Below are 26,568 nucleotides of genomic sequence, written 5' to 3' on the forward strand. Positions count from 1 at the left end.
GCGGCCCCGGAACGGAGCGGAACGGGGCGGGCGGACCCGCCGGGCAGCGGTGAGGCCGGGCGGGGAGCAGCGGGCGGGGGGCTTTAGCAGCCCCCAGCCCTCATGGGGGGGCGGATTTTCACCCGCGGGCAGGATGGAGCGGGGCTGGGCCGGGGGCTGGGATGGAGCCGGGCCGAGGCCGTGAGGGGTGGTCAGAGCCCGGGGAGTGAGGCGGGGCCGGGCAGGGACCGTGAGGGGTGGGATGGAGCCTGGAGGGGTGAGGCAGGGTCGGACCGGGGCCGTGAGGGGTGGGATGGAGCCTGGAGGGGTGAGGCAGGGGCGGGCTGGGGCCGTGAGGGATGGGACAAGGGCGGTGGGATGGAGCCGGACCGGGGCCGTGAGGGGTGGGACGGAACCCCCGGGGGATGAGGCAGAACCGGATCGGGGCTGTGAGGGGTGGGACGGAACCCGGGGGGATGAGGCGGAACCGGGCCAGGGTTGGGAGCCCGGTGGGTCAGGGGCTGTCCCCGGACGCTGCCCGTGCGGCCTCGGAGGCTCCGCTGCTCCTCCCCTCAGAACCTGGGCTGCGACCGGCCCAGCGATGGCGGGGATGGGGATCCCCGACAACCCCGGAGCTGGGAACCCTGGGGGGGAAGGGACGAGAGCCCCTTGGGCTGGGGAGGGGGTCTGGGGTTTGGGTCTGGGGGAGCTGGAAATCTTTAGGTAGGAGCGTCCCTTGGTCTGGGTGAGGGGGTTTGGGTTTGGGGTCTGGGAAGGGTGTTTGGGTCTAAGGGAGGGGATTTGGGTCTAGGGGAACTGGAAATCAATCCTGGGGTAGAAGGACGAGCACCTCTTGATCTGGGAATGGGAGTTTGGGTCTGGGGGAGCTGAAAATCCTGGGGTGGGAGCAGCGAGTGCCCCTTGGTCTGGGTGAGGGGGTTTGGGTCTGGGGTCCAGGAATGGGGCTTTGAGTCTGGGGGAACTGGAAATCCTGGGGTAGAAGGGACAAGCTCCCCTTGGTCTGGGAATGGGGGTTTGGGTCTGAGGTAGGGGATTTGGGTCTGGGGGAGCTGGAAATGCTGGGGCAGAAGGGATGAGTGCCTCTTGGTCTGGGAATGGGGGTTGGGTCTGGGGGTTTGGGTCTAGGGGAACTGGAAATCGTGGGGTAGGAGCATCCCTTGATCTGGGTCAGGGGGTCTGGGGGAGTGGGTTTGGGTTTGGGTCTGTGGGAGGGGGTTTGGGTCTGGGGGAGCTGGAAATCCTGGGGTAGGAGCGGCGAGCGTCCCTTGGTCTGCGGGATGAGACTTGGGTCTGGGGGAGTGGATGTGGGGGTGAGGATTGGGGTCTGGGGGAGCTGGAAATGCTGGGGTAGAAGGGATGAGTGTCTGTTGGTCTGGGGAAGGGGGTTTGGGTCTGAGGGAGGGGGTTTGGGGGAGGGATTTTGGGTCTGGGGGAGCTGGAAATCCTGGAGTAGAAGGGATGAGCGTCTCCTGGTCTGGGGAAGGGGATTTGGCTCTGGGGGATGGGGTTTGGGGTCTGGGGGAGTGGGTTTGTGTCTGGGTCTGGGGCTCTGGGAATGGGGGTTTGGGAATGGGGGAGGGGGTTTGGGGGTGAGGATTTGGGTCTGGGGGAGCTGGAAATCCTGGGGCAGAAGGGATGAGCGCCTCTTGGTCTGGGGAAGGGGATTTGGCTCTGGGGGTTTGGGTCTGTGGGAGGCGTTTGGGTTTGGGGAAATGGGTTTGTGTTTGGGCCTGGGAATGGAGGAGGGGGTTTGGGGGGTGGGTTTGGCTCTGGAGTTTTGAGTCTGGGGTCTCAGCACCCCGTGCCCCCCTCCCGTGCAGCCGGAGATGACGACGCTGACGCGCCGGGGCCGGCGGGCCGAGGGCCGGGGCTCCGAGAGGAAGGGCGAGGGTGAGGAGGAGGCTGCGGACAGGGAGCTGAACGAGGACGAGCCCGACGACTCCAAGGACATCCGCCTGACCCTCATGGAGGAGGTGCTGCTCCTGGGGCTGAAGGACAAGGAGGTGAGCCTGGTGGGCAGCGCTGCGGGCAAGCCGGGCTCCAGGCTCTCAGGGAGCAGCAGAAAGGGTGGGATGGGTTCTTCTCAGTGCTGTCCCTCAGAACTTGCTTGGGGCCTTCACAGAATCACTGGGTTGGAAGAGATCTTAAAGATCATGGAGTCCAACACCTCAACTGAGCCGTGGCGTTGAGCGTTGGGACTGTGAAGCTCATCCAGTTCCAAACCCTCACCATGGACAGGGACACCTTCCACCATCCCAGGCTGCTCCAAGCCCTGTCCAGCCTGGCCTTGGACACTTGCAGGGATGGTCCAGCTGCTCTGGGCTCCCCGTGCCAGGAGATGGCAAGCTGAGCTGTGCACGTGGCTGATAATGCTGTCCCAGCAGCTCTGCCTTGGGGACAGGGGCTGAGCAGAGTTGGAGGTGTTTTTTCCAGGGCTGAAGCCATGGGTAGAAGGAGGCTCAGCTGCTTTATCAAAGGGTGAACATCCTTTCATCCTCCTCTGCAGCCCCAAAGCAGCAGCTGGCACACAGGGACACCCTTAACAATGGAGGGGAAAGAGGCAGAGAGCAGCAGAGCCAGCTGGGCTGAGTGTGGAGCCACGATGGGCAGGGAGCAGGAGCTGCAGCTCTGCTGCCTTGCTGGGCCAGCCAGGGGTGGGAATGTCCCTGTGGGAGCTCCTCCTGTGTGCCTGTCACCCCGGGGTCAGTTGGTTTGTGCTTATCAGCTGCTAGGAACCGGTTTATCAGCTCTGCCTGCTGTGGGGTTCTCTGAGCTGTCCCCGTGCCTTGATTTCACCCCTGCATCCATCTCCTGCATCAGCCTGGGGAGGGTGGTGAGGCCCTGGCACAGGTTGTCCCATGGCTTTCTGCTCTTTTTCCCCTCCCTTTCTGCTCTTTTTTCCTTCCTTCCTGCTGCTTTCTTTTCTCCCTTTCTGCTGCTCTTTCTGCTCTTTTTTTCCCTCCCTTTCTGCTCTTTTTTCCTTCCTTCCTGCTGCTTTCTTTTCTCCCTTTCTGCTGCTCTTTCTGCTGCTTTCTTTCCTCCTTCTCTGCTCCTTCTTTCCTCCCTTCCTGCTGCTCTTTCTCTGCATGGAAAACAAGGATGGAAGGACCTAAAATCCACCAGGAGCCTGCAGAAAAAGTGAAAAAAAACTTCCCAGGGCTGAATTCCCATCCCCTGTGGCTCTGTTTGAGCCCATCCTGGGAGTGGCCCAGGCCAGGTTGGATGAGCCAGGTTGGCTGTGGTGGAACCTTGGCCCTGCCATGGAAATGGGATCAGTTGATCTTTTAAGGTCCCTTCCAAGCCAAACCATCCCACAATTCTAAAATCTGCTGTTCCTGATGAGTGGATGGGGAATTGCAGACCAGGGGAAGCCAACCAGGTGCCCAAGGTGCTTTTTGGGGTGGCAGTGGCAGAGCAGAAGCTTCTAGAGAGGCTTTGCAGCTCCAGGAACCCACTTTGGTCAAGTGGAGATCTCTTCCATCTGTAACCATTCCATGATTCCTGTGTCTCCCACCGTGAGGTAGATGTCCTCCTCCTCTTCATCCTCTTCCTCCCCCAGGGGTGGAGTTAAACCTTTGTGAGGTTCCAGAACCTTCTTCCCAGCAGGGCTGTGCAGTCGTGGGCTGGTCCCAGCTGGTGCTGAGCTGTGCCAGGGATCCAGGCCAGGCTGTACAGTGACAAAGGCTGGGGCTGTCCTGTCCCAGAGCCCCAGAGCAGATCTGGGAGCCAACTGGGAAGTGGCAGCAGCTCAGGGAACACAATGCAAATAATCCTGGAGCAAATATTTGACAGCAGCCTGGGAGTGGGGTGCCGTGGGCTGCTGTTCCCCTGGGCTGTGTTTGGTGTTCTTGGTTAATGTATCCTGGGAACAGCCCTTGAGCCACCAGGAACAACAAATAGGGGAAAAACCTTGCCACACTTTTTTTTTTTATTATTATTATTCTTCCATCCTGTCCTTCCACATTCCTGGAGCTCACAAGCAGAGGCAGCAGCAGCCCTGGCCCTGAGCTGGGCTCTGTTTTCACAGCTCAGGTGTTCGCTCATGCTTTGGTGACTGGGGAAAAACAAGATGATTTTTGCCAAATTCAATGAGCTCAGGGTGTGATTTCGTTATTTAAAGTGCCAGTCTGTCCATGTAGGAGGACCTGGCTGCAAACCAGGCTGGCTTTTATTTTCCAAGCTGGAAAATAACCCAGGAGCTTTGGAATTTCAAATTTCCTCGGGGGTTAACATGCCCTTGAGGCACGGAAATTGAAACCTTTGCCCATCTTCACACACCCTTTCCTGGAGATCTTTGCTTGTAAAAAGCCAGGAGCAAAATCCAGGAAAGGAAACCAGGAGGGCAGGGATGAAAGGTTGCTTTGTGTTCCTGCACAAGGAAGTGGAGAAAGCAAATAAAAAAATCTTCGTTTATTTGATGGTTCTCTGTGCTGGGCAAGCCCAGAGTCCACATGCTCTGCTCAAACAGAGCCACAGGGGATGGGGAATTCAGCCCTGGGGAGGGCTGGGGGTGCCCAGCCTGTTTGCTTTGGGAAAGGTTTTTTCACTTTTTCTGCAGGCTCCTGGTGGATTTTAGGTCCTTCCATCCTTGTTTTCCATGCAGAGAAAGAGCAGCAGGAAGGAAGGAAAAAAGAGCAGAAAGGGAGAAAAGAAAGCAGCAGAAAGGAAGGAAAAAAGAGCAGAAAGGGAGGGAAAAAAGAGCAGAAAGAACAGCAGAAAGGGAGAAAAGAAAGCAGCAGGAAGGAAGGAAAAAAGAGCAGAAAGGGAGGGAAAAAAGAGCAGAAAGAGCAGCAGAAGGGGAGGGGGGAAAAGGGCAGAAAAGGAGGAAAAAAGCAGCAGAAAAGGAGGAAAGAAAGCAGCAGAAAGAGCAGCAGAAAGGGAGAAAAGAAAGCAGCAGAAAAGGAGGAAAAAAGCAGAAAGGGAGGGGAAAAAGAGCAGAAAGAGCAGCAGAAAGGGAGAAAAGGAAGCAGCAAGAAGGAAGGAAAGAAGAGCAGAAAGAGCAGCAGAAGGGGAGGGGGAAAAAGGGCAGAAAAGGAGGAAAGAAAGCAGCAGAAAAGGAGAAAAAAAGAGCAGAAAGGGAGGAAAGAAAGCAGCAGAAAGAGCAGCAGAAATGGAGCAAAAAAGGGCAGAAAGGGAGGAAAGAAGGAGCAGTAAAAGGAAAGAAAGCAGCAGAAAAAGCAGCAGAAGGGGAGGAAAGAAAGAGCAGAAAGGGAGGGAAAAAGAGCAGGAAGGGAGAAAAAAGGGCAGAAAAGGAAAGGTTTGGAGAGAGGAGCAGGGAAATGTGGAAATCTGGGAGGCTTTGGAGAGAAAGGAGGAGAGAAATGTGGGAAGGTTTAGAGAAGGAAGCAGGGAAATCTGGAAATCTGGAAGCTTTGGGGAGAGGAGCAGGGAAATGTGGAAATCTGGGAAGGTTTAGAGAAGGAAGCAGGGAAATGTGGAAATTTTGAAGGTTTGGGGAGGAGGGAAATCTGGGAAGGTTTGGAGACAGGAACAGGGAAATGTGGGAAGGTTTAGAGAGAGGAGCAGGGAAATTTGGGAAGATTTGGAGAGAGAGGAGCAGGGAAATTTGGGAAGATTTGGAGAGACAGGAGCAGGGAAGTTTGGGAAGATTTGGAGAGAGGAGCAGGGGAGATCTGGGAAGGTTTGAAGAAACAGGAACAGGGAAATGTGGAAATCTGGAAGCCTTGGGCGGAGAAGCAGGGAAATGTGGAAATCTGGGAAGGTTTAGAGAAAGGAAGCAGCGAAATGTGCAAATCTGGGAAGCTTTGGGGAGACTCCTGGGCAGGATCCCAGCAGTCCAGGAGGGACGGAGAAGCACAGAGAGGACAAATTCAATTCCCTGCCATTTCTCCCCAGGGCTACACCTCGTTCTGGAACGACTGCATCTCCTCGGGGCTGCGCGGCGGGATCCTCATCGAGCTGGCGCTGCGCGGCCGCATCCGCCTGGAGCCGCTGGCCCTGAGGAAGAAGAGGCTGCTGGAGAGGAAGGTTGTAAGAGTGTCTGTAGGAGAGTCTGGGGGAGTGATGGGGGTTGGGATGGATGGAGATGAGATCTCTTTGAAGCCAAGTTGTAGAATTTGCAGTTTATTGCAAAGGGCATGGGTGCAGGGCCCTGCTGGGAGCTGCCCAGCCGCAGCTCGGAGCAGGACTGAGAGAAGAGAGGCTTAAAGTGTAAGAGAGTTAAAGAGAAAGGTTTGAGAGAGGAGAGCTTGTAGAAAGGAGGGGGTGAAGAAGTGCAGAGGAGAAAATGAAGAAGTGAGCATGAAAAGAGAGCGAAGTTCCCGTTACAATACAATAAATCATCTTCAGTGTTGAATATTCAGATTTTCATCAACCAATCTACTACAGCATGTATATCGTATAGCATTTCCATACAACCTATAAGAATCATTACATTACCATACTGTGTTGCATTTTAAACCCTAAAAACTCCTCTATGGGCCCCTTCTGCCAAGCTGGCAGGGTCTGAGCCTTGGAGCTGCCTGCTTGCAGAGGGTGTTGTTCCATCACAAGGGGATCACCTTCAGTGAGCACACCATGGTTTTCCAGGTGTTCAGTAACTGAGGCATCTCAAGGCTTGCTTTCATTTCAATCTCATTTTCATCAACCAATCTACTACAGCATGCATATCCTATAACATTTCCATACAACCTATAAGAATCATTACATTACCATACTGTGTTACTTTTTAAACCCTAAATCTTACTCTTTGGGCCCCTTCTGCCAAGCTGGCAGGGTCTGAGCCTTGGAGCTGCCTGCTTTTATTATTTTATTAATTAATTAATTAATATTATTAATTATTATATTATTATTATATATTATGTCATACTAATAAAATATATAATAATATGAATATATAATATTATATAGTAACAAAAAGACAATATTATATAATATAATTATAGTATTACATGATTACACATTATAATACTATAGTAATATTAAGTACAAATATATTAACACATTATAATAGTATATAATATTCATATAATATTAAGTCATTATAATATTACAATACTGTACAATAATTATCCAATATTACAATATTATAATATTATATATTGATAGACTATTATTATATAATTACAATATTATATAATAATAACATTATTATATATTATGTCATACTAATAAAATATATAATATAGTATAATAATACGAATATATAATATTATATAGTAACAAAAAGACAATATTATATAATATAATTATAGTATTACATTATATAATATAATTATAGTATTACATGATTACACATTATAATACTATAGTAATATTAAGTACAAATATATTAACACATTATAATAGTATATAATATTAATATAATTTTAAGTCATTATAACATTACAATGCTGTACAATAATTATCCAATATTACAATATTATAATATTATATATTGATAGACTATTATTATATAATTACAATAGTATATAATAATGATGCAAAATTATTATATTATAATACTATATAATATTAATAGAATATTATGTTATTACATAATTTCAATATTATAATGATACAAAATCACAATATTATTATATTCTATGATATTAATATAATATTTATGTATAACTATAATAATGTAAAATTAAATAATAATGACACCAATTTACAATTTGCTGATATTCTGTGATATTGCTCCTCCCAGGTGCTGCTGAAGTCGGATGCTCCCACCGGGGATGTGCTGCTGGATGAGACCCTCAGGCACATCAAGGCCACAGAGACAGCAGAGACGGTGCAGACCTGGATAGAGCTGCTCACTGGTAGGGCCAGGTGGAGATTCCACCATCCCAGCTCCCTCCAGGGCTGTCCAAACATCCCTGAGAGCCACCAAAATCCATCCAGGGTCATCCTCTGCATCCAGAGCTCCAGGACCCAGCCAAAGCCACCAAAATCCATCCAGGGTCACACTCTGTATCCGGAGCTCCAGGACCCAGACCCAACCAAAGCCACCAAAATCCATCCAGGGTCATCCTCCGCATCCAGAACTCTGGGATCTGGTGGTGAGGAAAACTCTAAACCAGCCTGGATTCTCAAACACATCCAAAACCCCTCTCCAGGGCTCTCCAAACATCCCTGAGACCCAGCCAAAGCCACCAAAATCCATCCAGGATCACCCTCTGCATCCAGAGCTCCAGGATCTGGTAGTAAGGGAACCCCAAAACCAGCCTGGATTCTCAAAATCATCCAAAACCCCTCTCCAGGGCTGTCCAGACATCCCTGAGAGCCACCAAAATCCATCCAGGGTCACCCTTTGCGTCCCTCTCTGTATCCAGAGCTCCAGGACCCAGACCCAACCAAAGCCACCAAAATCCATCCAGGATCACCCTCTGCATCCAGAGCTCCAGGATCTGGTAGTAAGGAAACTCCAAAACCAGCCTGGATTCTCAAAATCATCCAAAACCCCTCTCCAGGGCTGTCCAAAAGTCCTTCAGACCCAACCAAAGGCACCAAAATCCATCCAGGGTCATGCTCTGCATCCAGAGCTCTGGGATCTGGTAGTAAGGGAACCCCAAAACCACCCTGGACTCTCAAATCTCTCCAAAACCCCTCTCTAAAATCCCTTTTAAGGGCTGTCCAAACATCCCTGAGACCCAACCAAAGCCACCAAAATCCATCCAGGGTCACCCTCTGCATCCAGAGCTCCAGGATCTGATGATTAGAGAATCCCAAAACTGCTCTGGACCCTCAAATCCCTCCAAACCCCTCTCCAGGCCTGTCCATGATTCCCTGATTTCCCTTCCCAGATCACCCTGGGGGATATTTAGATGTCCAGGTAGAATTTGAAGGAGGATTTTGGGGGGTCCCAGGTGGGATTTGGGTCTCCTGGGAAGGATTTTGGAGGATCTCAGATAAGATTTGGGTCTCCTGGGAGGATTTCCAGATCCTCAATGGGATTTTGGTCTCCTGGGAAGCATTTTGGGGGATCCAAATGCTGAGGCCTCACCAAGCCTGGGATGACCCATGGGTGGAGGAGGCTTTGGGAAGGGATTTGCCCTGGGATCTCCTGGGAGATCTCCTGGGATTTCTCCTCAAGCTCCACTGGGAGCTTCACCAGGAGGGTCTGAGTTCCACCAAGGGATCAGAGCCAGGTGTCCATGCAGGACATCATGGAAGGGTGGAAGGACACTGGGATTGGCAAACAAACCTTGACCAGAGCCTCCCTGACCTGGCTCTGATTCCTGGAGGTTCCTGGAGATGGGAAGAGCAGGAGAAGGTTGAAAGTGAGGGCAGAGAAGAATTTTCTGGGTTGGGAGCTTGGTGAAAATTTTGGACCTCAGACCTCCTGTGGCAGAACCTGGTGTCCATGCAGGACATCATGGAAGGATGGAAGGATGTTGGAATTGGGAAGGAAACCTTGAGCAGAGTCTCCTTCGTCTGGCTGTGGATCCCTGGAGATCCCTGAAGGTCCATGGAGATGAGGAGAGCAGGAGAAGGTTGAATGTGGGGGCAGAGTAGAATTTTCTGGGTTGGGAGCTTGGTGGAAGTCTTGGACCTCAGACCTCCTGTGGCAGAACCTGGTGTCCATGCAGGACATCATGGAAGAATGGAAGGACATTGGAATTGGGAAGGAAACCTTGAGCAGAGTCTCCTTGGCCTGGCTGTGGATCCCTGGAGATCCCTGAAGGTCCAGGAGAAGGTTGAATGTGGGGGCAGAGTAGAATTCTCTGGGTTGGGAGCTTTGGTGGAAGTCTTGGACCTCAGAGCCCAAGCAGGCCACCACGGAAGGGTGGAAGGACGTTGGGATTGGCAAACAACCCTTGACCAGAGCCTGCCGTCCCCTCAGGAGAGACCTGGAACCCCTTCAAGCTGCAGTACCAGCTGCGCAACGTGCGCGAGCGCCTGGCCAAGGCCCTGGTGGAGAAGGGCATCCTGACCACGGAGAAGCAGAACTTCCTCCTCTTCGACATGACCACGCACCCCGTGTGCAACGCCTCCGAGAAGCAGCGCCTGCTCAAGAGGCTCCAGGAGAGCGTCCTGGAGCGTTGGGTCAACGAGCCCCAGCGCATGGAGCGCAGGACCCTGGCCCTGCTGGTGCTGGCCCACGCCTCGGACGTGCTGGAGAACGTTTTTGCCAGCCTGGCCGACGACAAGTACGACGTGGCCATGAACAGGACCAAGGACCTGCTGGATATGGACCCTGAGGTGGAGGCTGCCAAGGGCAAGGGCATGGAGATGATCTGGGCCGTGCTGGCGGCCTTCAATAAGTCCTAGAAGCTCTCCTTGGTGGGTCCCATCATGGGGTTCCACCCTGGGGTCTCCCCAGAAGAACCTGGACTTGGAAGGTGCTAAGGGCAAAGGCACAGAGATGATCTGGGCCATGCTGGTGGCCTTCAGTAAGTCCTAAACCCCTCCTCATGTGGGGTAGGGGAGATCCTTGATGGGTCCCATCAAGGGGACTCCACACCCTCCATGGGGTCCTATCAAGGGGAACCTCTCTCCCCAGAAGGACTTGGACCTGGAAGGTGCCAAAGGCCTGGCCACAGAGATGATCTGGGCCATGCTGGTGGCCTTCAATGAGTCCTAGAAGCTCTCCTTGGTGGGTCCCATCATGGGGTTCCACCCTGGGGTCTCCCCAGAAGAACCTGGACTTGGAAGGTGCTAAGGGCAAAGGCACAGAGATGATCTGGGCCATGCTGGTGGCCTTCAATAAGTCCTAGAAGCTCTCCTTGGTGGGTCCCATCATGGGGTTCCACCCTGGGGTCTCCCCAGAAGGACTTGGACCTGGAAGGTGCCAAAGGCATGGCCACAGAGATGATCTGGGCCATGCTGGTGGCCTTCAGTAAGTCCTAAACCCCTCCTCACGTGGGGTAGGGGAGATCCTTGATGGGTCCCATCAAGGGGACTTCACACCCTCCATGGGGTCCTACCAAGGGGAATCTCTGTCCGCAGAAGGACTTGGACCTGGAACGTCCCAAAGGCAGGGCCACAGAGATGATCTGGGCCATGCTGGTGGCCTTCAGTAAGTCCTAAACCCCTCCTCACGTGGGGTAGGGGAGATCCTTGATGGGTCCCATCAAGGGGACTCCACACCCTCCATGGGGTCCTATCAAGGGGAACCTCTGTCCCCAGAAGGACTTGGACCTGGAAGGTGCCAAAGGCCTGGCCACAGAGATGATCTGGGCCATGCTGGTGGCCTTCAATAAGTCCTAGAAGCTCTCCTTGGTGGGTCCCATCATGGGGTTCCACCCTGGGGTCTCCCCAGAAGAACCTGGACTTGGAAGGTGCTAAGGGCAAAGGCACAGAGATGATCTGGGCCATGCTGGTGGCCTTCAGTAAGTCCTAAACCCCTCCTCACGTGGGGTAGGGGAGATCCTTGATGGGTCCCATCAAGGGGACTTCACACCCTCCATGGGGTCCTATCAAGGGGAACCTCTCTCCCCAGAAGGACTTGGACCTGGAAGGTGCCAAAGGCCTGGCCACAGAGATGATCTGGGCCATGCTGGTGGCCTTCAATAAGTCCTAGAAGCTCTCCTTGGTGGGTCCCATCATGGGGTTCCACCCTGGGGTCTCCCCAGAGGGACCTGGAACTGGAAGGTGCCAAAGGCAGGGCCACAGAGATGATCTGGGCCATGCTGGTGGCCTTCAGTAAGTTCTAAAACCTCTCCTTGGTGGGTCCCATCATGGGGTTCCACCCTGGGGTCTCCCCAGAAGGACTTGGACCTGGAACGTCCCAAAGGCAGGGCCACAGAGATGATCTGGGCCATGCTGGTGGCCTTCAAGAAGTCCTACACTCCTCCTCACATGATGTGGGGGAGATCATTGATGGGTCCCATCAAGGGGAACCCTCTCCCCAGAAGGACTTGGACCTGGAAGGTGCCAAAGGCATGGCCACAGAGATGATCTGGGCCATGCTGGTGGCCTTCAATAAGACCTCACATGGTGTGGAGGAGATCCTTGATGGGTCCCATCAATTGGACCCCTCTCCCCATGGGGGCCTGCAGTTCCTGGGGCACTGGGTGGGCTCAGCCTGGGGAGGGACCAGGGGATTTTTGTTTTTCCCCTTCCCAGGTAGGGTTGGGAGGTGAGAACCCACCACGAGCACCACCACCAGAGCCTCGTGGTGCCTCCAGGGAGAGGTGGCAGCAGCTCTTCGCTCCTTGGGCATTTCCTTCTGAGGCCAGTGCAGAGCCGGGGGTGGCAGAATTGGGGTGGCAGAGTTTGGGGCGCCCCAGGAGCTGCTCCAAGAGGCCAAACCCTGGCACAGACAGGACTCCTGGGTGCCTCTCCCACATCCAGCTCCAGCTCTGGGGTGCCCATGGGGAGCTCACACCCTCCTGGGATGGTTTGGCGGTGTTGGGCACCCAGAGCCCCCCTCAGGCTGTGCCCTCATGGCTCAGCTGCTCTTTCTAGTAAGAAGAACCAAGTGAAACTGTGATTATTTTTGTTCACAACCTTCCTTCCTTCCTTCCTCCCCCACTTGATTCTCCTGTAGTTCACTTAAAGCTGAATTATTTCTCTGCAGCCCGTGCCGTGTCCGTGTTTCAGTGGGTGCAGCTGCCGGCGTTGGCATTGCCCGGGAGGGGGCGGGATGTCCCCAGGGTGACACGGGTGACATGAGCTGCGGGTGGTCTCAGCTGATGGGTGCGGGTGAGCTCCCTCCTCCCCCAGGCCCCTTTTCCATCCCGGGGGCGCTTTTTGGGGCTTTTCGGTGTCCCCGCGGTGTCCCCGCACCCTCCCGGCCCCGGTCTCGAACCCGTGGGTCTGTGGGACAGGGGGGAAGCCCCGCCTGTTTCCTCGCCCCCTCGATGTTTCTCGCTTTCCATTGGTCGCTGTTAATGCCAGTCTTTGTTGCCCCGCCCTTTTGCTGGCACCACCTCCCCTCAGTGCTCCGCCCCCCGCTCGCACTGATTGGTCAGGTGTGATGTCACTGCGGCCGCTTCTCTGCGCTCATTGGGTAGAGCTGCTGTCCGTCACGCAGCTGAGGCGGTGGAGGCGGTGGCGGCCATTTTGGAGCAGGGCGCGGGGCCGGACGCAGCGGAGGGAGCGCAGAGCCCCCCCCTCGCCGCTATGGCAGCCCCGCTCGGTACCGGCGCCTTCACGGAGGAGACCGGGCAGGAAAAACAGGTGGGGGAACTCCCGGGGGACTGAGGGGGTATCGGGCGAACTCCCACTGGATCGCCTGCACGTCCCTCTTTCCAGTCCTAAGCGGAGATTGGTTATTTCTGTAGTCAGTCTGGCGAAAGCCGGACTCTGATTGGCTACGGGGCTGGGAGTGGGCGGGACTTCCGGATTAGGCTCGATGGCGGCGTGGGGGGTGCGTGGGGCCGGTGGGGTGAGGTTGGGGGGGACCGGGATGGGACCGGGATGGACCCGGGATGGGACCGGGATGGGGTAACGGGGACTGGAGGGGGCTGGGATTAACCTGGGGTGGGGGTAATGGGGTTGGGATGGGGGTAACTGGGATGGAATGGGGGAACTGGGATGGGAGGGGGTAACTGGGATTTGGGTTACTGGGATGGGATGGGGTAACTGGGATGGGGGTAACTGGGATGGATGGGGGTAACTGGGATGGATGGGGGTAACTGGGATGGGGTAACTGGGATGGATGGGGGTAAGTGGGATGGGGTAACTGGGATGGATGGGGGTAACTGGGATGGGGTAACTGGGATGGATGGGGGTAAGTGGGATGGGGTAACTGGGATGGATGGGGGTAACTGGGATGGGGTAACTGGGATGGATGGGGGTAACTGGGATGGGGTAACTGGGATGGATTGGTATAACTGGGATAGGGGTAACTGGGATGGATTGGGGTAACTGGGATGGGGTAACTGGGATGGATGGGGGTAACTGGGATTGGGGTAACTGGGATGGGGTTGGGAGGGAACTGGGATTGGGGTAACTGGGATAGGGTAACTGGGATGGATTGGGGTAACTGGGATTGGGGTAACTGGGATGGATGGGGGTAGCTGGGATTGGGGTGACTGGGATGGATTGGTATAACTGGGATGGGGTAACTGGGATTGGGGTAACTGGGATGGATGGGGTAACTGGGATGGATTGGTATAACTGGGATTGGGGTAACTGGGAATGGGGTAACTGGGATGGGGTAACTGGGATGGGGTAACTGGGATGGATTGGTGTAACTGGGATGGGGTAACTGGGAGCTCAGGGCAGCAGTCCCAGACCCTGCAATGGTTTTAGGGGATGAAGCTTTGGGTGCTGCTGTCAGACCCCCCTGACCCCAAAATCCCATCCAGGAACCCTAAAAGCTTTCCAGGACCCCCAAAATCCTGACTGGGACTCCTGAAATCCTTCCCAGGACCCCCAAATCCTCCCCAGAACCCCCAAAATCCTTCCCAGGACCCCCAAATCCAGGAATTCCTTCCTAAAATTCAGCCTAAAATCCAGGAATTCCTTCCCAAAAGAAATAATGTAAAATTTATTTAATAAATAATTTTTTATTTAATAAATATTTGCAAATATATATTAGTAATGTAATAATTAATGCCAATTTTATTTATGAAGTAAATGTTGATGCAATTAATAAATGTAAATTAATAGTGCAATCGATAATGTCAATTTCCTTTCATGAATAAATTTTGATTTAAGAAATGAATGTAAACATAAATTATTGTGCATTTCGTTAAAGAAATAAATTTTAATTAAATATTTTAATATAAATTAATAATGTCAGCAATAATGTGCATTTTATTTAATAAATTTAAATTTGATTAATAAATATAAATAGATTTAGCTATTATTATATTGATATAATGTAATGTAGTATATAGTGTAATATAATATAATATATAATAAAATATAATATAATATAATATTATATTATATTATATTATATTATATTATATTATATTATATTATATTATATTATTGCTATATTATTGCAATATTATATTATATTATTGCAATATTATTGCAATATTATTGCAATATTATATTTAATGTGATTAATATTGCATTGTATTAATATTAATATTGTATTAATATTAGGATTTATTAATATATTATGTATAGATATATAGTATTGATAAATATATAAATTTTTATATTATATTAAATAGAAATTAATATAATTTAATAATAACATTTCATTTATTAAATAAATTTTAATTTAATTAATACATATAACTTCATAAGAAAATAATGAAAATTTCATTAAATACATTTAAATTTAATTCATAAATATAAATGAATGATGTAATAAATAACATAAATGTTATTTAATGAATAACTTTTGATTTTTTTCTGTATTTTAGGACTGTCAGGAGAAGGACAAAGGCATTTCCCCTGAGAGGGCAGAGGAGGCCAAGCTCAAGGCCAAATATCCCAACCTGGGCCAGAAACCTGGGGGCTCTGATTTCCTCATGAAGAGGCTGCAGAAAGGGGTGAGTGAGGGCACAGGAGATCCAAAAAATTTAAAATTTCATATATAAGTAAAATTTATATTGAAAACATTTATATTTATAAATTTTTTATATTTATAAAATATATAATGGAATTTATATTCCATTAAGAAATAATGAATTTATTACTTGTATATAAAATTTAAAATTGAATTTATTATCTCATTAAGAAAACATAAATTTATTATTTATATATAAAGTTTAAAATCTTAATTAAAACTAAAATTGAAAAATACGCTTTAAAATTTTAATTTTACACCCAAAAATCCATTTAAAATTTAAAAAAAAATTCAAATTTTATTTTAACTTTAAATTTTTTTGTCTAAAAAAATTTTAGTTTTAATTTTAACTAAAATTAAAATTCTAATTTTAGTTGAAGGAGTTGAATTAATTTGAAATGAAATTCAATCAAATGATGGGTGGGATTGGCACTGGGATGCCCTTTGAGCTGGGATGGTGCAGGAAGGGCCAGGGATTGTTCTGTGGGGCAAAAGTCCTGGGTTTGTCACTCTGGTTTATGACCCCACAGTCCTGGTGTGTCAGTCTGGCTCAGCACCCCATAAATCCTGGCTCTAGGCCTGGCTCACCCCATAAATCCTGGCTCTAAGCCAGGCTTATCATCCTAAAAGTCCTGGCTCTCTAGGCCTGCTTTATCATCCCAGAAGTCTTGGTTCACCATCCCAAAAATCCTGGCTCATCCCATAAATCCTGGCTCTCTAGGCCTGGCTCATCATCTCCCAAAAATCCTGGTTCACCATCCCAAAAGTCCTGGTTCATCATCCCAAAAATCCTGGTTCATCCTCCCAAAAGTCCTGGCTCTGTCACCCCTAGCTCCTCATCCCAAAAGTCCTGGCTCTGTAGGCCCGGCTCGTCCCATAAATCCTGGCTCTCTAGGCCTGGCTCATCATCCCAAAAATCCTGGTTCACCATCCCAAAAGTCCTGGCTCTGTAGGCCTGGTTTACCCCAAAAGTCCTGGCTCTAGGTGTGGCTTATCATCCCAAAAGTCCTGGTTCAGCACCCCAAAAATCCTGTCTCTCTAGGCCTGGCTCATCATCCCAAAAGTCTTGGCTGTGTCAGCCTGGTTCATCCCAAAAGTCCCATCTCTAGGCCAGGTTTATCATCCCAAAAGTCCTGGTTCACCATCCTAAAAGTCCTGGTTCATCATCCCAAAAATCCTGTTTCTGTAGGCCTGGCTCATCCCAAAAGTCCTGGCTCTGTCACCCCTAGCTCCTCATCCCAAAAGTTCTGGCTCTGTAGGCCTGGCTCACCCCAAAAGTCCTGGCTCTAAGCCAGGTTCATCATCCCAAAAGTCCTGGCTCTGTCACCCCTAGCTCCTCATCCCAAAATCCTGGTTTATCATCCTAAAAGTCCTATCTGTCTAGGCCTGGTTCATCATCCCAAAAATCCTGGTTCATCATCCCAAAAGTTGTGGCTCTCCAGGCCGGGCTCCTCATCCCAGTGCAGAGGATCCTGTCAGGCTCTGGCTCAGCAGGTGTGATCCCAAATCTCACAGTGTGATCCCAAATCTCACAGGTGTGATCCCAAACCTGGAAAGTGTGATCCCAAATCTCACAGGTGTGATCCCAAACCTGGAAAGTGTGATCCCAAATCTCACAGATGTGATCCCAAACCTTGGCAGTGAGATCCCAAACCTGGAAGGTGTGATCTTAACTTTGGAAAATGTGATCCCAAATCTCATAGGTGTGCTCCCAAATCTCACAGGTGTGATCCCAAACCTGGCAGTGTGATCTTAACTTTGGAAAATGTGATCCCAAGTCTCTCAGGTGTGATCCCAAACCTGGAAAGTTTGATCTTAACTTTGGAAAATGTGATCCCAAATCTCACAGGTGTGATCCCAAACCTGGAAAATGTCATCTTAACTTTGGAAAATGTGATCCCAAATCTCTCAGGTGTCATCCCAAATCTCACAGATGTGATCCCAGCTCTCACAGAGGCAATCCCAAACCTGCCAATGTGATCCCAGGTTTGGAAAGTGTGATCCTAGATCTCTCAAGTGTGATCCCACATCTCACAGTTATGATCCAGCTCTCACAGATGTGATCCCACATCTCACAGGTGTGATCCCAAATCTCACAGATGTGATCCCAGCCCTCACAGGTGTGATCCCACATCTCACAGATGTGATCCCAAATCTCACAGTTATGATCCAGCCCTCACAGGTGTGATCCCAGCTCTCTCAGGTGTGATCCCAGCTCTCTCAGGTGTGATCCCACATCTCACAGGTGTGATCCCAGCATTCACAGATGTGATCCCAGCCCTCACAGGTGTGATCCCAGCTCTCTCAGGTGTGATCCCAAATCTCACAGATGTGATCCCACATCTCACAGATGTGATCCCACATCTCACAGGTGTGATCCCAGCCCTCACAGATGTGATCCCAAATCTCACAGGTGTCATCCCAGCCCTCACAGATGTGATCCCAAATCTCATAGTTATAATCCCAGCTCTCACAGGTGTGATCCCAAACCTGGCAATGTGATCCCAGCTTTGGAAAGTGTGATCCTAGATCTCTCAAGTGTGATCCCACATCTCACAGTTATGATCCAGCTCTCACAGATGTGATCCCACATCTCACAGGTGTGATCCCAAATCTCAGGTGTGATCCCACATCTCACAGATGTGATCCCAGATCTCACAGTTATGATCCAGCTCTCACAGATGTGATCCCAAATCTCAGGTGTGATCCCAGCCCTCACAGATGTGATCCCAGCTCTCACAGGTGTGATCCCAGCCCTCACAGATGTGATCCCACATCTCACAGTTATGATCCAGCCCTCACAGGTGTGATCCCAGCTCTCTCAGGTGTGATCCCAGCCCTCACAGGTGTCATCCCAGCCCTGGCAGATGTGATCCCAAACCTGGCAATGTGATCCCAGCCCTCTCAGATGTGATCCCAGCTCTCTCAGATGTGATCCCAGCTCTGGCAATGTGATCCCAGCCCTCTCAGATGTGATCCCACCATTGCAGAGGTTTCCCCTCCCTGCCGTGCCAGGGCTCAGTGGGTCAGGGCTGCTGCCGCCATCCAAAGGTCCCAGCTCTGTGTCAGAGGTGCCTGAGTCAGGCCTGGCCTGAGTCACTGCCTGGGGGCCAAAGGCCTCTAATTTAAACCTGCCCTAACTCCTGCCTGCATTTCCCCTTGTGTCATCTGCTCATGGCCTGGGAAAGAGCAATCCCAGCACTCTCTAAGGGATCCTTGTGGCTCTGCTCCTGCATATCCAACCCTAATCCCAATCCCAGCACTCCCTGAGGGATCCTTGTGGCTCTGCTCCTGCATATCCAACCCTAATCCCAAATCCTGCACAGCCAAGCCAATCCCAGCACTCCCTGAGGGATCCTCATGGCTCTGCTCCTGCACAACCAACCCAAATCCCAATCCCAGCACTCCCTGAGGGATCCTTGTGGTTCTACTCCTGCATATCCAACCCTAATCCCAATCCCAGCACACCCAACCCAAATCCCAATCCCAGCACTCCCTGAGGGATCCTTGTGGCTCTGCTCCTGCACAGCCAACCCAAATCCCAAATCCCAGCACTCCCTGAGGGATCCTTGTGGCTCTGCTCCTGCATATCCAAACCCAAATCCCAAATCCCAACACTCCCTGAGGGATCCTTGTGGTTCTGATGTTCCCCAGCTCCTGCACAGCCAATCCCAATCCCAAATCCTGCACAACCAATTTCAGTTCTAACTCCTGCACACCCAATCCCAATCCAAATTGAACCCTCCCCAAAGGGAAAAAGGGAAAGGGATAAAAAGGATAAAGGCATAAAGGGATAAAAAGCACCAGAGACAGGTGGTATTTGAAGGGTGTCGAGGCAAACCTTTGTTTTGAGTGTTGGGCTTCCAAGCTTGGATTTCTTTTTTTTTCCCCCATGGTTTTGCTGTTCCCCAGCTCCTGCACACCCAACCCCAATCCCAAATCCTGCACAGCCAATCCCAATCCCAAATCCTGCACAGCCAACCCCAATCCCAAATCCTGCACAGCCAATTTCAGTTCTAACTCCTCCACACCCAATCCCAATCCAAACTGAACCCTCCCCAAAGGGAAAAAGGGAAAGGGATAAAAAGGATAAAGGGGTAAAAAGCACCAGAGACAGGTGGAACTTGAAGGGTGTTGAGTGCTGGGCATCCCAAGCTTGGATTTCTTTTTTTTTTTCCCCATGGTTTTGCTGTTCCCCAGCTCCTGCACACCCAACCCCAATCCCAAATCCTGCACACCCAACCCCAATCCCAAATCCTGCACACTCAATCCCACTCCCAATCCCAGTCCCAAATCGTGCACACCCAACCCCAATCCCAATTTAACCCTCCCCAAAGGATCCTCATGGCTCTGCTGTGCCCCTGCTCCTGCACACCCAATCCTAATCCCAAATCCTGCACAGCCAATTTCAGTTCTAACTCCTCCACACCCAATCCCAATCCAAATTGAACCCTCCCCAAAGGGAAAAAGGGAAAGGGATAAAAAGGATAAAGGGGTAAAAAGCACCAGAGACAGGTGGAACTTGAAGGGTGTTGAGTGCTGGGCATCCCAAGCTTGGATTTGTTTTTTTCCCCATGGTTTTGCTGTTCCCCAGCTCCTGCACACCCAAACTCGATCCCAAATCCTGCACACCCAATCCCAATCCCAAATCCTGCACTCCCAATCCCAAATCCTGTACAGCCAATCCCAAATCCTGCACACTCAATCCCACTCCCAATCCCAGTCTCAAATCCTGCACACCCAACCCCAATCCCAATTTAACCCTCTCCAAAGGAAAAAGGGAAAGGGATAAAAAGGATAAAGGGAAAGGGATAAAGGGATAAAAAGCACCAGAGACAGGTGGTATTTGAGGGGTGTTGAGTGTTGGGCATCCCAAGCTTGGATTTCTTTTTTTTTCCCCATGGTTTTGCTGTTCCCCTCCTCCTGCACACCCAACCCCAATCCCAAATCCTGCACAGCCAATCCCAATCCCAATTTAGCCCTCCCCAAAGGCTCCCCATGGCTCTGCTCTCCCCCTGCTCCTCCTTCACTCCCAATAACCCAAACATTTCTCCCCCTTGCAGCAAAAATACTTCGATTCTGGCGACTACAACATGGCCAAGGCCAAGATGAAGAACAAGCAGCTGCCCAGTGCAGGGCCTGACAAGAACCTGGTGACAGGAGACCACATCCCCACGCCCCAGGACCTGCCCCAGAGGAAATCCTCCCTGGTCACCAGCAAGCTGGCAGGGTAGCTGCACTCCCAGCTGGGGGCTGCCCTCTTTTTTGTCTCTATTTTTTTTTTTTTTGGTTTTTTTTTGGCTAAATGGATTGAACTTCACTGTACCATAGGGATGGGAGCAGCAGAATCCACGTAGTTTGTTTGAGTCTTTGCAGCAAACACACCCCAAAGGTGACTTGGGGGAGGGCAGGGTTGGGCTGGCCCTTCCTCCCAGAGAGGCTTTGCCTTAATTTTGCTGCTGTTTGGCACCATCGTGGCTCTCAGAGGCACTGGAGCTGTGCCCCCTTGCTGGCTGGGACAGCCCCAGAGGGGGCACCTGGAGGAGGGCACAGGGCAGGGCTGAGGGGTGGGAAAGGGATTGCAGGGCTTGGGGAAGCAGAGATTGAGCCAGCTGGGCAGGAGAGTGGTCCCAGATGTGGAAATGGTGATCCCAGATGTGGAAATGGTGATCCCAGATCTGGAAATTGTGATCCTAGATATGGAAATCGTGATCCCAGATGTGGAAATGGTGATCCCAGATGTGGAAATTGTGATCCCAGATCTCACAGGTGTGATCCCAGATCTGCAAAGCGTGATCCCAGATATGGAAGATGTGATGCCAGATGTGGAAATTGTGATCCTAGATCTGGAAAGTGGGATCCCAAATTTGGAAAGTGTAATCCCAGATATGGAAGTTGTGATCCCAGATATGGAAATTGTGATCCCAGATCTGAAAAGTGATCCTAGATTTGGAAAGAGTGATCTCACATCTCACAGGTGTGTTCCCAGATCTGGAAATTGTGATCCCAGATCTGGAAATTGTGATCCTAGATATGGAAATGGTGATCCCAGATCTGCAAAGAGTGATTTCAGTTCTGCAAAGAGTGATCCCAGATGTGGAAATTGTGATCCCAGATCTGAAAAGTGATCCCAGATGTGGAAATGGTGATCCCAGATTTGGAAAGAGTGATCCCACATCTCACAGGTGTGATCCTAGGTCTGCAAAAAATGATCCTAGATTTGGAAATTGTGATCCCAGATGTGGAAATTGTGATCCCAGATTTGGAAAGAGTGATTCCAGCTCTGCAAAGAGTGATCCCAGATATGGAAAGTGATTTCAGCTCTGGAAATTGTGATCCTAGATTTAGAAAGTGCGGTCCCAGACTTGTAAAGTGGGATCTTAAATTTGGAAAGTGTGATCTCAGACGTGGAAGTTGTGATCCCAGATCTGCAAAGAGTGATCCCAAATCTCACAGGTGTGATCCCAGGTCTGAAAGTGTGCTCTCAGACCTGGAAATTGTGATCTCAGACCTGGAAATTGTGTTCCCAGGTCTCACAGATGTGATCCCACATCTCACAGGTGTGATCCCAGCCCTGAAGGCACAGTCAGCTGTGAGCTTGAGAGCTTCAAAGTGAAGAAATTGGCTGAGATGAAAAAAAAAATATATATATATTTTTTTAAATCTCAGGATAATAAACACCAGGAGCAGGGGTGGTGTTGGGCTGAGCTGAGATCTGTCCCTGGCTCAGCTCACAAGGGAGACAACATCTAACATTTCCAGAGGGGCTGGGGCAGGGTTTGAAACATCTCGGGGTGCTCTGGGGGTAGAGCCCCAACCTCAGCTGGAGGAGCTTGGCTGAATTTGGTCAGAAGGATAAAAGCAGAGGAACTTGGATGAATTTGGCTAAAAGGAACAAAACCAGAGGGGTTTAACTGAATTTGGATAAAGGAACACAACCAGAGGGGCTTGACTGAATTTGGACAGAAGGATAAAACCAGAGGGGTTTGACTGAATTTGGACAGAAGGATAAAACCAGAGGAACTTGGATGAATTTGGCTAAAAGGGACAAAACCAGAGGGGTTTGACTGAATTTGGATAAAGGAACACAACCAGAGGAGTTTGACTGAATTTGGTCAGAAGGATAAAACCAGAGAGGCTTGGCTGAATTTGGACAGAAGGATAAAACCAGAGGGGTTTGACTGAATTTGGATAAAGGAACACAACCAGAGGGGTTTGACTGAATTTGGACAGAAGGACAAAACCAGAGGGGTTTGACTGAATTTGGTCAGAAGGATAAAACCAGAGGGGTTTGACTGAATTTGGTCAGAAGGATAAAACCAGAGGGGTTTGACTGAATTTGGCTAAAAGGGACAAAACCAGAGGGGTTTGACTGAATTTGGATAAAGGAACACAACCAGAGGGGTTTGACTGAATTTGGTCAGAAGGACAAAACCAGAAGGGCTTGGCTGAGCTTGACCAGAGGGAGAAAACCTGTCCCCTCCTGCTGCCCTGGTGTCACTTTTCCATGCAGGGACAAGAGTGGGCACAGCTGTGCCAGAGCATCCCAAACTTTGATTTCTTTTTTCCCCATTTTTTCCCTTGTATTTTCTTTCTCTCAAACCTGGAGGGGATAAACAACTAAACCCCCAAATTAACACCAACATCACAACAAAAAAAAAACCTTAGAACCTGCAGAGCCAGGGCTGGGGGTGGCACTGTCCCCTCCTGGTGCCCTGGTGTCACTTTTCCATGCAGGGACAAGAGTGGGCCCAGCTGTGCCAGGGCATCCCAAACTTTGATTTCTTTTTTCCCCTTCTTGTCTTTTCTTTGTCTCAAGGAAAAAAACCACCCCAAATTAACACCAAAATCCCAACAAAAAAAAAAAAAAAAAACAAGAGTGGGCCCAGCTGTGCCCCAAAACCTGCCCCAATTTCAGCCCCAAGGACCAAAGGAGGGCAGGCAGGAGTGAGGGATGCCCAGCAGGGTTTTTCCCCCTGTCTGTGTCACCTGTGTCACCTGTGTCACTTCCCTACTGTGTTTGCCCAGGGTGTGCTGGAATGTGGCTCTGCCTTCAGGTGTTTCCTGGATCCTCCTGTGAGAAAAATCCCCCGGGGCTGCTCCTGTCGCCCTCTGGGGCAGGGACAAGGAGTGTGGTGGCATTTGGGAGCTGTCCCTTGTCCCCACAGGGTCCTGCTGTGGCCCCCAGCCCCTGTGTGACCTGCTTGGGGCAGTGGCTGCACACCCTCCTGCTGCCTGTCCCAGCCATCTTGTAAATAGGTAACAAATATATATAAAAATATATATATATATATATAATTTTTTTACATGGTCACCTCTTCCGGACTGCTGTGCTTGCTTTTTATTCGACTCCAAAAAAAAAAAAGAAAAAAAAAAAAAAAAGGGAAATAAAACCTAAAAGAGGAAATAAAGGGAAAGGTGCAAAGGGGAATTGCTGCTCTGGGGGGTGTCCCTGTGCTGGGGGGGGCAGAGGGAGGGGACAGCCCCCAAAATGTGTGGGGACAGCCCCCAAAATGTGTGGGGAGACCCCAAAACGTGTGGGGACAGCCCCCAAAATGTGTGGGGAGACCCCAAAACGTGTGGAGACAGCCCCCCAAAACGTGTGGGGACACCATTCAAATGTGTGGGGAGACCCCAAAACGTGTGGGGACAGCCCCCAAAATGTGTGGGGACACCCTCCAAACGTGTGGGGAGACCCCAAAACGTGTGGGGACAGCCCCAAAATATGTGGGGACAGCCCCAGAATGTGTGAGGACAGCCCCAAACGTGTGGGGACACCCCCCAAAATGTGTGTGGAGACCCCAAAATGTGTGGGGACACCCCCAAATGTGTGGTGACAGCCCCAAAATATGTGGGGACAGCCCCAAAACGTGTGGGGACACCCTCCAAATGTATGGGGAGACCCCAAAATGTGTGGGGACACCCCCAAATGTGTGGGGATAGCCCCAGAATGTGTGGGGACAGCCCCAAACGTGTGGGGACACCCTCCAAATGTATGGGGGGACCCCAAAACGTGTGGGGACAGCCCCCAAATGTGTGGGGACACCATTCAAATGTGTGGGGACAGCCCCAAAACATGTCGGGACACCCTCCAAACATGTTGGGACACCCTCCAAACTGTGGGGACACCCTCCAAATGTGTGGGGACACCCTCCAAACATGTGGGGACACCCCCTAAATATGTGAGGACACCCTCCAAAAGTGTGAGGACAGCCTCAAAACGTGTGGGGACAGCCCCAAAACATGTCGGGACACCCTCCAAATGTGTGGGGACACCTCCCAAACTGTGGGGACACCATCCAAATGTGTGGGGATACCCTCCAAACGTGTGGTGACGCCCCCAAAATATGTGGGGGACAGCCCCCCAAATGTGTGGGCTCCCAGAGGCACTGGTGGGCACAGGGGAGGGATTTTACCAACCCAAATCTTTGCTCCGGCTGCAAATCCTTCCACTCTGTCCCACCGTGGCACCTCTGTCCCCAGTGCCACCCCTCAGGTTCATTTTGGGGTGCATGAGGGGGTGCCGTGTCCCACCTGTGGGATTTTCATCCCCTGACTTTTCCCCTGCAGCTCTCTGCGTGTGCCCCTGTCCTGGATTTTCCCAAAAAAAAAACAAAATTGGGAATTCCCAAGGCCTGGAGGCCACGCAGGGACCCTGAGGGGACAGGCAGGGACACGCTGTTCCAGCTCAGCTCGTGTTTGTGCTAAAAGCTTGGCACCACCTCCCAAAAAAATGCACTGGGTGCTGCCAGAGCTCCCTGCTCTTGCTCCTGCTGCCAAAAATTCCTTCCCAGACAAGGACACGCATTCCTTGGGGCCACGGGAAGGATTCTGAGAGGGACGGATTGCACCCTGCCGGACCTGGGTTTGGGCTGGGTGACAAAGGGGGGACAGGAGTTGGGGACACCCGGGGGGATGCACAGCCCTGGATTTGGTGAGCTGGGACATCTCAGGGTGTCAAACAGAGCACGCTGGGTTTGGTTTGTCACGGTTTGTCCCCAAAAATGGTGGCAGGGAGATGGCAGCTCCAAACAGAGCACGCTGGACTTGGTTTGTCAGTTTGTCCCCAAAAATGGTGGCAGCTCCAAACAGAGCACGCTGGGTTTGGTTTGTCACAGTTTGTCCCCAAAAATGGTGGCAGCTCCAAACAGAGCACATTGGGTTTGGTTTGTCACAGTTTGTCCCCAAAAGTGGTGACAGGGAGGTGGCAGCTCCAAACAGAGCACGGTGATGGTGACAGAAGCTATTTTTTATTCTGTATAGAGATCTATTCTTCTATATAAAAATATAGAATATACATTTCTTCTGTACAGAAATACAGATCCATTTCTTCTTCTATATAAAAATACAGAATATCTATTCCATATAAAAATACAGATCTATTTCTTCTATATAAAAATATAGAAGATCTATTCTTCTATATAAAAATATAGAATATACATTTCTTCTATACAGAAATACAGATCCATTTCTCCTTCTATATAAAAATACAGAATATCTATTCTATATAAAAATACAGGTCTATTTCTTCTTCTGCATAGAAATATAGAATTGCTATTTCTTCCTCTGTATCAAAATATAGAATATCTATTTCTTCTATATAAAAATGTAGAAGATCCATTTCTTTTCTATATAAAAATATAGAATATAATTTCCTTCTTCCATATAAAAATATAGAATATCTATTTCTTCTTCTATACAAAAATATAGAATATACATTTCTTCTATATAAAAATATAGATCTATTTCTTCCATCTAGAAATACAGAATATCTATTTCTTCTTCTATATGAAAATATAGAGTATACATTTCTTCTTCTATATGTAGTGTATTTATATAGAAATATAGACTACATATTTCTTATTCTATATAAAAATATAGATATATTTCTTCTATATAAAAATATGGAATATTTATTTCTTCTTATATATAAAATATAGAATATATTTATTCTATATAGCAATATAGACTATATATTTCTTCTTCTAGACAAAAGTATAATATATATTCTTCTATATAAATATAAAAATATAGAGTATTTCTTCTTCTACACAAGAAATACAGAATATCTATTTCTTCTATATAGAAATATAGAATATATTTCTTCTATATAGAAATATAGAATATATATTTATTTTTATTTTATATAAAAATATAGAGTATATATTTTCCCCTAGATTTCTTCCACTTTTATATTCTAAATC

General features: G+C 49.6%; 2 protein-coding genes across 3 annotated transcripts; both read left to right on the forward strand.

Annotated features, from left to right (window-relative positions):
• On the forward strand, nt 1–12,463 carry GOLPH3L (golgi phosphoprotein 3 like). Its single transcript, XM_058042878.1, has 5 exons — nt 1–49; nt 1,821–2,003; nt 5,857–5,988; nt 7,649–7,763; nt 9,788–12,463. Exons 2-5 carry the CDS (start codon nt 1,827–1,829, stop codon nt 10,213–10,215), a joined length of 852 nt encoding a protein of 283 aa, XP_057898861.1. The 5' UTR covers nt 1–49; nt 1,821–1,826; the 3' UTR covers nt 10,216–12,463.
• Nucleotides 12,464–12,915: 452 nt separating this feature from the next.
• On the forward strand, nt 12,916–22,715 carry ENSA (endosulfine alpha). 2 transcript variants are annotated; one of them, XM_058042949.1, is made up of 3 exons: nt 12,916–13,068; nt 15,219–15,347; nt 20,428–22,715. In XM_058042949.1, exons 1-3 carry the CDS (start codon nt 13,012–13,014, stop codon nt 20,596–20,598), a joined length of 357 nt encoding a protein of 118 aa, XP_057898932.1. In that variant the 5' UTR covers nt 12,916–13,011; the 3' UTR covers nt 20,599–22,715. The 2 variants fall into 2 exon arrangements, with proteins under 2 accessions (XP_057898932.1, XP_057898933.1); XM_058042950.1 differs by lacking the exon at nt 12,916–13,068 and adding an exon at nt 13,228–13,258.
• Nucleotides 22,716–26,568: the final 3,853 nt, after the last annotated feature.

The sequence above is a fragment of the Melospiza georgiana genome, chromosome 33 (genome assembly GCF_028018845.1).
Source record: "Melospiza georgiana isolate bMelGeo1 chromosome 33, bMelGeo1.pri, whole genome shotgun sequence".
NCBI classification, from domain to species: domain Eukaryota; kingdom Metazoa; phylum Chordata; class Aves; order Passeriformes; family Passerellidae; genus Melospiza; species Melospiza georgiana.

Bases quoted from the DNA above. Each gene is read 5' to 3' on its own strand.
- ENSA (XM_058042949.1), top strand. From the start codon at position 13,012: ATGGCAGCCCCGCTCGGTACCGGCGCCTTCACGGAGGAGACCGGGCAG. The intron at 13,069-15,218 runs GTGGGGGAACTC...TCTGTATTTTAG, and splicing joins AGACCGGGCAGGAAAAACAG to GACTGTCAGGAGAAGGACAA. The intron at 15,348-20,427 runs GTGAGTGAGGGC...TCCCCCTTGCAG, and splicing joins TGAAGAGGCTGCAGAAAGGG to CAAAAATACTTCGATTCTGG.
- GOLPH3L (XM_058042878.1), top strand. From the start codon at position 1,827: ATGACGACGCTGACGCGCCGGGGCCGGCGGGCCGAGGGCCGGGGCTCC. The intron at 2,004-5,856 runs GTGAGCCTGGTG...ATTTCTCCCCAG, and splicing joins TGGGGCTGAAGGACAAGGAG to GGCTACACCTCGTTCTGGAA. The intron at 7,764-9,787 runs GTAGGGCCAGGT...CCGTCCCCTCAG, and splicing joins CTGGATAGAGCTGCTCACTG to GAGAGACCTGGAACCCCTTC.